Below are 12,520 nucleotides of genomic sequence, written 5' to 3'. Positions count from 1 at the left end.
TGCAACGATCAAGCATGCCACGGCGAAGGTCTGTGATACAGTGGCCATCCACAAGTCAAGAAGAGAATTATCTGCCCTGGCGATCGATCAAGCACACGAGCACAATAATGCAGTGATCAAAGGCGATAGAGGAGCAATTGGGTTGACAGAAGACCCGTCAGCACTTCGTTGGTAGATGGTCGCTGGACCCGAAGTTAGTCGTCTAGTAGCTGGATACGAGGCCATGTCTGGTATGAAAGATGCCACCTACAGCAGCAGACACCATGAGCAGACACTGAGTGCCCAGAAATCTTTCTTTGAAAAGGTTAAATAATTATCGGCAACCCATTCCAAGAAGAATCAGCCGACCTGCTGGTGCTAGACACGAAGAACATTGCAGACCCAACTCTAGCTGAAATGGTAGCTACACATCACCGGCAGAGCAAAGAGCAGTTCCAATCATTCATGGAGGGGCTAGAGGATGAAGGTGAAAGTCCTTTCTATCATCCAATCAAGAAAAACTGTTTCTTTCTTCAAACAAGAGCAGGCTGAGGGAATTTCTGAGGAGAAAGTCCTCAAAGACGACTGTCAGTTATTCTCGCGACTGTTCATTTCGTGCCAGAACAGGCAGTGTGACTTGCAAGAATTTTTCAAGCACAAGAATCAGTCACACCCTGCATCTCTCAGTGACATCGGCAAGCTTCATGCGTGTCAGAAGTCACAGCTGGTTGAAATTCTTGAAGCGCATGTGAACATCCCAGACAGAAAACCAAAGGGAGATGCAATCATCATTGATGGCTCAGCACTTATCAATGCCTTACCTCCACGTACTTCAAAGACATTTGATGACTATGCTAGAGAAGACATGATCCCAAAGGTGAAATCCTATGGTGCCAGGTACGAGCGGGTGGACGTAGTCTTTGATGTGTACAAGAAGTCAAGTCTGAAATCCGAGACGAGGTCGAAAAGGGGGCAAGGAATCAGAAGAAGAGTGACAGGAACGAGTAAGACACCAGGTAACCGGCAAAGCTTCCTTCATGTCGCCAGCAACAAAACTGAGCTGCTTCCCTTCCTTGCGGAAAAGATGTGTGAAGCAGAGACGACAAGCACAGTCATCGTCACAAAAGGAGAAGATGCCATTAGCAACACAAGGAAGTCTCTGGATGCGGTGTCCCCATGTTGTCATGAAGAAGCTGACAGTCGAATATTTGTACACACCAGGGATGCAACGACTGATGGGAGCAAGTCTATTATCATTAAGACTAATGACACGGACGTGCTAGTCATAGCAATATCTATTCTGCCATCCTTACAGGAACTAGGTATTGAGAAAATGTGGATTGCCTTTGGCCAAGGAGCCAAGAAAAATGGCCACCATCTTAGATTTTCAATTGGCCAATCGGGCAGATTTGATTAGTATCACTTGGAGAACAAGTTTGCCAAATTTGATGCTTGTATCATCATTTGCACGATTCCTCTAAAAAATTGCTGTTATCTACCCCACTACTAGGGCTGTCATCGATACCCACCTCATCGATGAATCGCGATGGATTTGCGACCGATATCGATATCGAAATAAAACGAAAAATAGCGATACGATACAGTATATAAAAATAAAATGTTGGTACATCTTTACGCCAGCGAGCTCGTGTTCATTTTACATACGGCCAGGCCTGCACAATACGCTGAAACGTACATGTCTAGACGCATTGTCTGGCTTGCTTGATACAATGTGTACCATCATGTTCGCTGACCTTAGCCCACCCCGATTATCATCCGCCACGCTTTATATGCTTATACTATACCCACTGTATAATGCTAGTGTGGCGTAGTAATGGATACGTCATGGTAGCAGCGAGACCGATGAGAATCAGGGTGCCTGAGCCCGTATCGTGCACACTCGCTCTACGCGCGCACTCGCTCAGATGCGCTGCCGTATAAAGTTGATAACCCAACAACCACTATCCCGATTTTGACGATTTTGTATAACTATCGAAGCAGGATACCAAGCATTGGAAATCTGGCATCCAACACAAAAATCTACTATCCCGCGGATATCGGGGTACCGCTGCAAAATATCGTTTCCGTCACTACATTATTTATTGTCATACAATCTTTTTATTATATACATACTCCATACACTAGAAATCTTTTTGAGATTTCATATGCCTGTCTGATAAAAGGTTAAATTCCTTTTTTCATTCAGGTCCAGAAAAGGAAAAAGAATGTGTCGGAATATTTTGCTAAAGTTTCTTTTGCTACATCATGTAGGAAAGCGCTAGCTTCACAGATTGTTGCCCATCATTCTATAATAGTGCGCGGCACAGACGCAATCACAATAAATCACGCCATATCCGCCGTGCGACACATATTAGTGATCCCGCCGTAATGCACCTGCGTCACCTATTAGGGACCGGATTTGTTGACGCCAAACGCGCAGGTAGAGAGAACTCGGTTTTGATCCTTTGAACCGTATAGTCCAGTTTTCGCTGCGCTCCCGATCTTTCCTTCCTATTCCTTCTATACTCTGCCTTTCCACCTTCACCTTCCACCTTCCACTTTCCACCTTCACCCCTGCCGTGCTACTTCGCGATCAACGTCTTACGGTACGAAATTACTGATATTCGGTTACGATTCTGTGTGTGTGTGTAGTCATCTGTGTAGTATCTTGGAGTGTTTGGTTAGGCTGTTACAGTGCATATCCTGTGGCGTAATCGAAGAAACGGAGAGTAGCTTTAGAATACAGTGTTTGTGTTATCTACCGACGTGACCTGACACTACCCTTAAGGGAACACTACCTCCCACATGCTAAACCGTAGAACCTGGAACGGGAAGAGAAGAGCTTCCTTAGAATTATGTTTTATTACATATTACATCGAATCGGATTGAATCGGATCGAAATATCGAAAACAAAAATAGCAGTAATCGAATCGAAATAATTTCATACCAATGACAGCCATAGCCTCACCACCGAGGACCTCTTAAAATATGATGTTGCACCTTCACCTCTCCTGTTCAATGAGGACGGGATAATGATCAGCACAGGGAAGAGCCTTTTGGTTAAGGAGTTGTAGACTAATCTCAAACCTGAGGAGTATGACTATAGCCATCGGAAGAACACTTCATTTGACATAGACATAATGGCCACAGTTCGTAGAGCTCGTGTGACTAGCCTCTCCAGCGTCAAGCATCTCCTTAGAATTTTTATCCATTTCGGATGTATATACCATCAGTTTGGGCGATGTGACTATGTGTTCGACATGTACTCAGATGAACCCTCAGTGACGGATAGCGAGAGAAAGAGGCGCACTGAAACTGTACCAATCGAGTACAGTTCAATTAAACCAGGGACACCTCTACCAAAGGTGGTGGAGAGATTCTGGTCTTCAGACATGAATAAGCTTCTTCTCGAGAAGCTAATCTACTGCCATCTTCGTTCAAATACTTCCGAAATATTACAATATCCCATTGTACTCAGACAAGTGACCAAGGAAGACGAGGATTGGATTGCATCATGGTATATCAAGTCCAGGAAAAAGCATTGCCCCACACCATAAAGTGCCTTTTGAAGAAGCTGACCTCCGAATACTCATCCACGTCTTGGACTCTCTCAATGCAGGACACAAAGTGTGTAGTGTGTTGTAATCTGCAACGATACAGATGTCATTGTTGCTCTGCTCTACCACCTGCCGGTCTTTCACCAAACACAACTTTGAGGAGCTGTGAGTGCGAGCTGGGATGGGAGATCCAACTCGATATATACCCCTTCATACTCTGTTCCAGCGCCTGAGAAATCGACTATGTGCAGTACTGCCAGCTATACAGTCTTACAGCAAGTAACATAACCAGCAAAGTTGGTACAAAGAAGAAAGCTTCTGAAACACTTTGGGGAATCACCAACCCTCTCTCCGGCCATGACCCGCAATGCCAAACATTACCTAGTGAAGGTGCTGAAAAGAGGTAGCGATGCTAAATGTTTCTCTGAATATCGAGCAGAGGTCTTCCACTTCAGCCAAGAGGGTTCTCTCCACAGCCTACCTCCGACTAGTCAGGGACTCCTGCCTCATATCAAGCATGAATTCTACAATGCCTACACCATCAGCCATGCATTGGCGTCCCACCTCGATTTTGAAAACGTTGAGACACTGAAGCCAGAGGATTGCGGCTATGTGAACGACCACGCACAGCTGGTACCCGCAACATCGTGGAAAACCCTCGAGCCTCATTGTTCAGTCTCCTGTTCATGTGCTAAGTGTACAAATTCAACTTACCCATGTAGAAAGGCTTGGATGAAATGTTGTAAATTTTGTCGGTGCTGGAAAACATTACCACATGCTTGTAAAAACCCAATTGTTTGATAGGATTAGGCTGGGTTCTGGTGGGTTGTCTAGCATGCTTAACCTCTGCCATTGTAGCTGAAATTCGGTTAGGATAGATAACATAATTGAATATGGTAACAGGGAATATTTTAGAAGAGCGAAAGCGTCCACCTGTACAGTTCTATGATGCATGTATATCCTTCAATCATCTTTCTATGGGATAATTCATGTCTTAATTATCGCTTTTAGCAGACATCTTATACTTCCTCTAAGTAGGTAAACTCCAAAATGTATAATAATGGTGTCAATCAATTCCTTGGTGTCAAAAACCTATACGTAGCCACTAAAATCAACTTCCTAGGTCACTTACTTAAGGAGTTATCATCATTTGACAAAATTCGCAAAAGACTGCTATTTGGGGTTGCTAGTTGACCCCGAGTTACAACAACCCCCCTATGCATCATATAGAGCCCGGGGGCATCATTATGAGCTTGGGTCACTTAGAGCACTTAATAAAGAAACTTTTGCCAAATTTTGGTACCTCTAGCTACAATAGTGGGCGAGTGAGAAGCAATCATACTTGGAGCTACTTTCAAAGTGACAGCGATTTTTGGCTATTTTTTGGCTAAAATTGAGCAAAATATAGCCATTTCGTACCATGAAACAAAGTTTATGGCAACAAATCATTCTAGAAAGTTGTTAGTAATATCTATTGAAAGTAATTCATTGTAATTTGAAAGTTTATGGTTGCTTAATAAAGACTTATGCTCTGAAACTTCAATTATTGTAATTTTTTCACTTTGGTGCCTAACCGAAAATCACATAATGGGCTGTACAAAAAAAACGTACCCCCCAGAGCCTAGAGTACCTACTATATTTCAAAACGCAAACATATTAAACAGAAATACGACTGACCTGTGACGATTTACACAGCTTTTGGTATGTGTCGGTAATCTGCTTTTGCATTTTCTCCACATTTTCCTTATCATAGTGAAGAGTGCTGATAGATCGCACTGCACACAAAATATACACATAAGTAAATGTGGTGAGTGCTAATGTTGATTTAAATAGACTTTATACGACGTGTATTGGCTACAGGTTCGGCTTACTTTACAGAATCGTATGTTACCGAGTGAGGATAAGGGCCATGTTTAGGGTTACACCATTTGTGATTTCCATCGTAGTATAGTTGGGCGAGATGCTGAAAACAATAGTAGACTCATACACATAGCTCAATAAAAATAATGATATATCTTAATATTTTTCCCTTATGCTTTATAACACACCACGCAATAGACAATAATATTTAATACAGAGACTGATTGCTATGGGCTGGATGCATCACGAGAATATGGCACAGTAACTACAAGTAGATTTTTCCTTAATCTGAGGTTATACACGCAATGTTTGGCCAACATCCCGCAAACTCAGTCAGAAGTGATTGAACTCATAGCTTTAAGCGCATCCCTCAAGGAAATAGAGTACATATTAGTGGGTTGGTCGGTCACAATATAAAGTAAATATAATAAAAATCGAAAGCAAATTGTGGCAAACGTGAGCCTACAAATGCCTGCGAATGCCAGGAGGATGCGGCATGGCAACGGGAATCTTCTCTTCTAGAGTTGTGGGGTTATTTGAGAAAGTTGGTATTATAATTAACTCACTGTTTAGGGGGACCGTAGCAATGTCTACAGTAAAAAACACAACAATAATAAAATTTAACATGCTGCTACTAACAACATCCCATGTGGGCCATTTTATAGATGCTTTGTTCTGCATATATTATAGCCACGTTTCTGTTTATACATGCATCTTTTTAAAAGAGAGTCCCTGGCATGCAAATGAATTGGAATTAGTAATAAATAAAAGAAAACAGATTGTAATTTTTGTAGAGTAGTTCATAGGAGCATGTTTATGTATTGGTAATTGTTACCTGTGTATAAGAGAACAATGCCTACTGCACCGCACTAAACGACCACCCTAATGGACTAATTATAAGCTCGTATTATGGATTGAATTCGGAATGACATATACAGCCCATAAATTAATTTAATGTTGGTTTAGGAATTAAAATATACAATTAATCTTATCTGTTGATAGAGTAATTAATATATCATAATGACACACACTTGACACTCAAATTCATTAATGAATTATGAAAGAGCATAAGCTAATTTAACATAGCACTAATATCAATATACTTAGGCTGGGCCCTTCTAAGCCTTAGTCACATTGGCTCAGAAGCTAAGCAGATTTAATCACGAATTTAGTATAAGCTATCAGATACCTATATTGTCAACAGCTGCAATATCACAAATAAGCATTAGCCAGTAATGCATTGATGAAATAGGAATCCTTCCAACAACAATACGACAATGAATATGCATTTCCAGAGGATGTATCATATTCAAAGCGTATCAGACACAGAGTAAGCACTCACGTGACAGAGTTCTTCTCACGCTCTGTGATTTGGGCATCGGGTCTTTGTGATACTCGATCTTCTTGACTTTCACCATTTTCGTGATGGTGATAGGTTCCATGGTGACCGTTGACACGCTGCGAGGCTCAATTTCCATCACGTACGTCACTGGAATAAATCCCTGCTTCCCATCGGGCTGCGTGACATTCCACCAGTCTTTGTTTGCTTTTTTGTTCAGTATCAATACCTACAAACATTTTAATGATAGAGTACCAATCCAGTATAGGCAATGCAATGTTAAAATTTCAGAAGGAGGTAATGTTTTATACACATGCGAAAGAGAAACTGTTAAATGATATAATACATCATAGATGAACCACTCTTTCGTTTTCGAAAAGAGTATATAGCCATTTTCACTGGAATTTGTGTCATTTACGTAAATTTAAAAAATAAAAGCACAGTGCGCATTAACATATAGGATACATTTGATGGACAAAGGGAGTCAGCTCTTACCTATAATTACACTACATTCCGCACTGATACTGAATAGATGTTTACTAAAACGTTAATGCAACTATGATGGTGCAGGCTTTTGTAAGTGGTGTGGAATCGTGCAATAATTTTCAAAGTAATTTTTAATAGTCAAGCGATGCAGCCAACGTGAGTAGTGAGGACAAGCAACTGTGTTGGGCCTCATATCTGCATCCAAGCGATTATAGATACGCACGCTCTGTACGCGCACCTCTAATGTGCTAGTGTTGATTGAGAGATTCCCATGCTGTGATGCTTATATATACGATTATAGGTGAGGCCAATATATACAAATATTTTTGCTCCTCTAATAATAACCACCCGTGCCTGACCTGCCCTGCATCACGGCACCATTAAATTGCAGACATTTAAATATAAGCCGGTGAATCTGATTATGTGATCATAAAACGTAACGGTTTAGCACACTAATCGCAATCGCACTATCGCATTCGCAGGTGTGTGTAAGTGTGTGTGCGCGCGTGTGTGTGTGCGCGCGTGCGTACATGCGTGCGTGTGTGTGTGCGCGCGTGCGTGGTGTGTATGTGTGTGTGTGTGGGTACAAACATACAGTACACGCGTACGTAAATCTGCGGCATCAATAATCATTACAATACATGGTAAACTATTAATAGCTTAAATTTAAATACACAACTTTTGTCATATTCTTAATGCAGAGTTAAAACAAATTATGTTGTTGCAATAATGTGCATAATAAACAGCCAAGATTATTTTTTATTACGAAATCTATTATTTCATGGTAGTTTAGTGCGAATTTTGTATTTTTATGGGTTTTGAATACACCAGAGTTCTCCGCTAAATTTAATTAGCGGGATGTGCAGAGCACACGCACACGTTGTCCGCTAAAATACGGTAAATAACGAGCGACTTTAGCGAACAGACGTTCGTGAAATTAACGCGTCCTCTGCTATTTAGAGGACAACTCGGGAAATTGCGGAGAAGAAATAGCGAACGGACGTTTGTGAAACGCGCCCGTGGTGCTCTGCATCACGGCAGCTATAGGCATTGAATTGCAGAGACTTAAATATAAGCCGGTGATTATGTGATCATAAAACGTAACGGTTTAGCACACTATATAATTGCAATCGCACTATTACCAGGTATGTGCGTGTGCGTGTGCGTGTGCGTGTGCGTGTGCGTGTGCGTGTGTGTGTGTGTACTGTGTATGTGTGCGTGCGTGCGTGCGTGCGTGCGTGCGTGCGTGCGTGCGTGCGTGCGTGCGTGTAGCATACGTATCTATACATATAATAATGAAGCATGGGTTATGGTAATTAGAATGACTAATATAAGCTGTAGCAATAGGATTTTCTGAATCACTCATTGTGTGCGCACCTCTGAAATATGCAGGCACGCGAAATGTGCCACGCGATATTATAATATTACAGGGCCGTAGGCAGTGGGTGGGGCAGAGCTGCCCTCACTCATAGGCGATATAGATACTTGATTACGTGATCGATGGCGAACTGACGACGGTTAAATGTCAAGAAGACACACTGCACGTGGCTTTACCCCCAACAAAAGTTATGAGGCGTTAAGAGTAGATAACGTTATAGTCTATCGCTAACACTAATGCTATAGTTATAACATTGGTGTTATATCGCTGATGTTTTATCTTGGCTACCGATAGTTCAAGTACAGCACATTACTCACGTCTTCCTTTTGAACGTCCAGGTTGTGCTGGTTGTACGTATACATAACCTCTACTAGTGGTATAAGTTTCACTTCTTCCTTCTCCTGCATGACCTCCTCAGTCACCTCCTCCTCCTCCTAAAGCAGGAAATCAACCAGTAAAGCGCATGGCAGGTGAAGCAGAGCTAACAGAGAAACTGCATATATCCACGTGTGGCGGCCACGCAGTCAGTTTTTATAAAGACAATGCCCAACTGTCATAGAAATGTGATGAACCTAATAAATTTGTGGTAAGAAAGATGCACGAATAAGGGAGACCAATCAGAAGGATAACGTAAAATCAGCATACCTCTACTTCGTAAGGAACCAAATGATATGCAACGTCTTTACTCTCCTCTGTTGTGATTTGTCTCACTACATCAGCAGGGTCAATCTGCAACAATAGATAATAGAAATGAATATATAAATAAATAAATAAACATATTAGTTAAAAGGTTGTGAATGCACAAGTAAACGCTGCAACGTGTAACGCTGTAAACGTGCACATCCGTACAGGTCACTCTGCTTGTGGCATCTTGGGTGCTACTGTAAAAACGACCTACGTGAATAAAAAAAAAAAGTAAAAACACCAAATGGTAAACGAGTGAATCAGTTTAGTATTTATCTAGTTATATCAGAACAAACGTTCTTTTTTTATATACTCTCATGACAATTTTATTGTAATAAATATTTGTTGTATTTAAAAATTTAGTGTATAATTTTAATATTGTTAGATCCTGCCATAAAAGGACATCATTATATATATGAATTATCTTATATTAGTGGGGCGGTTTACCTAGGATATTCAAACCTATTGTGCATTTTTTGATAAAAGCACCATTTTTGGCACAGAGGTAGACCAATATATTATAAACAAATTTGGATGTGGAGCCATCGCCCAACCGCCCCCTGGCGGCCGTGCAAATGTCCGCCAGCAGACACCCAAAAGACACACAGAAGTTAGATAAAGTTTTCTGCTGAAGGTTTTAGTGAATGTTTATTGAATGTTTTGAATCAAGACATGCCAGATAGCTCTTAGTCACATTTTGGGAGATGCTGCTGATATTAATTAACATATTTAGGCTAATTGCAGATGAAATGCCGACAAGGAAACCCATGATCAGGCATCAAATGCTGAAATTCCTTGTGAATAGGCTAGATTCATTTAAGTTGTGGAAATGTTATCTGACCTTCTTCCTCTGTCTGTCAATAGCTATTCATAGACACTGCCCACGCCAATTAAGATGCCAATTAACAAAATAATTAACACAATTAGGCTAATTACATCGATAATACAACAACAATAACAGAACCAGATAGTGATAATTATGGTGGCTTGCTCTCATCAGATCAATCATTGGCAAGTCAAATGTTATACTTCTGTGGTCAAGGGACACTACTACATTTAATTATCATGTTAATTAACACATAATCTGCTAAATGCAATATGCAGATGTTCCTTTCATACAACTATGTCAGAACAGTGTCTGCCGCCTCTACCACCAGGAGCAAGTAGTCTGCCCTCCCAAGATGAGAGGCAGAGTCTTCACGACTGCCGCGGTAGACAATATTGATCACAACCTAAGTTCCACCACAACAAAACAGTCATTCCATGGAACTGCTATTTCCCATATGCAACACCCTGCGGTCCCTGGGGCCGGCATTTGACGCAGCATCACCATCCTCGGAAGCCGAACGAAAGAGGCCTCAAAACAGTTGACCGTTTGCTGCACTACTATACAGATTTCCCATCCGTCGGCAGCATCAAGAACACCCCCGTGCCGGCTACCAGCGTGACATCCCTGAGCAGCAACAGCGGCCTCAAGCAACATGCTGAAAGAGAGTATCTCTGGCTAAAACACACCCAAGTCGCCCTACAAGAAACTTCTCCAGTGGAGAACACTTCATATATATACTTCACTATATATACATATATCAAAACAAACCTTAAAATCTATTTACATTCAAACTAAAACTTATGACACATATTAGGAGTCATATGTGTTCCCCATCAATTCCCCATCAATGAAACCCCACAACATTGATGGGGAATAGTCTATAGTAACTTATTTTTTTACTATATTTCGCTGGAACCATGCTCACCACTTATGGCGACATTTTAACACTAATCGGTGCACAACACCGACAGTTACAGGCACTTGAACCGTTTTAATAATAAAATTATTGTAAAGAAACACAAATTACATTTTACTACAAATGTCCTAATGTTTATGTATTGATTCTCCATCGACTAATGTTTCCACGCAAATGCCACTCAAATGCTCCGTTGCAACACACAATCTCTCCACACGCACGCCACTGTGCAGAAACTATGCACTCTTTCTGTGAGTTTGTATTAGTAGCAATTATCGTAAACGTCAGAACACAATCTAACTGCACGCACGCCATGCACTGTGCATAGTTTGTGCCTCGTAGCGTGCGTGCGGTGAGATTGTGTGTTGCAGAGGAACATTTAAACGGCATTTACAGAAAATTATTACTAAGAATAGGCAAAAAAGAGTATACAAATATTAAAACTGGTAAGTTATACTATTCGTGTTTATTTACTATCATTTTATTATTGATCGAAACGATTTTCACTCCTGAAAGAAAATACAGCTTCAGTAATCTGTCTGACCGTACAAGCCAACAAAATGGCCCCTTTCTGTCTAAGTAAGAACGACACGGAACACACATCAATTAAACCTTTCGCGTCTTTTTTTTCGGTCGATACCAAGAAACAAAAAATTGAATTAATTTCTATTCCTCACATATCTTCCTCTTCGTGGCAATGCAATGCAATGAAACGAAACGAATAGATATCAAGGCTGGCCCCTCTAGCTAGATTATCAATGCCCCTCCTGATATCGACGCCAATAAACAAAAACATGAATCAAATATCTCTCATGTTGGTCTGACCTAGCTGCGGTCTGCCTATGTGCGCCAAAGAAAATTAGCAAAACAAAGATGTGTGCCCTTCACTTTCAACACACTCGCTTTCATCGTCTCTTCATGACACCAAGAGCTAATAATACCTATTATTAGCTCTTATTAGCTATTTTAGCTATTATTAGCTCTAATAGAGGTATATTATTAGCTCTTGATGACATTCTGTATGTGTGCACGAACAACCCGCAGCTAATAACACGTAAGATGCGATCGATGATTTGTAGGCCCCTATAGAAGTATAGCGGTGGTTCTTTATTTACGATATTGTTGTATCTTACACAAAAATTACAGATTTTAATGCATCTTTTTAATTTATTTAATAAAATAAAACATTAGTAAAAATTCCAGGGACCGTTTTTAGTTCATACTATGAACAACTTGTGGCTAAAGGTTCAGGTTCTACTGTGAAGGTTGTGTCTGATATAGATGTGTAAAGTTTGTGTCTGATATAGACGTGTAAAGATTGTGTGTCTGATATAGACGTGTAAAGATTGTGTCTGATGTAGACGTGTAAAGATTGTGTCTGATGTAGACGTGTAAAGATTGTGTGTCTGATATAGATGTGTAAAGTTTGTGTCTGATATAGACGTGTAAAGATTGTGTCTGATGTAGACGTGTAAAGATTGTGTCTGATGTA

At 40.8% G+C, this 12,520-nt stretch overlaps 1 protein-coding gene across 1 annotated transcript in view; it reads right to left on the bottom strand.

Moving 5' to 3' along the window:
* The window catches only part of LOC106811810 (spectrin beta chain, non-erythrocytic 5-like), a 78,023-nt gene that overhangs the window by 35,593 nt on the left and 29,910 nt on the right, over window positions 1-12,520 (bottom strand). The window contains exons 17-20 of the mRNA XM_014815529.1: window positions 9,245-9,328; window positions 8,917-9,033; window positions 6,739-6,964; window positions 5,214-5,311 (exon numbers count right to left, since the gene is read on the bottom strand). Of these exons, the coding sequence (XP_014671015.1) occupies window positions 5,214-5,311; window positions 6,739-6,964; window positions 8,917-9,033; window positions 9,245-9,328 (525 nt within the window). The remainder of the gene's footprint in view (window positions 1-5,213; window positions 5,312-6,738; window positions 6,965-8,916; window positions 9,034-9,244; window positions 9,329-12,520) is intronic.

The sequence above is a fragment of the Priapulus caudatus genome, unplaced genomic scaffold, assembly GCF_000485595.1.
Source record: "Priapulus caudatus unplaced genomic scaffold, Priapulus_caudatus-5.0.1 Scaffold578, whole genome shotgun sequence".
NCBI classification, from domain to species: domain Eukaryota; kingdom Metazoa; phylum Priapulida; class Priapulimorpha; order Priapulimorphida; family Priapulidae; genus Priapulus; species Priapulus caudatus.
This window is presented reverse-complemented; position numbering and strand designations above follow the sequence as displayed.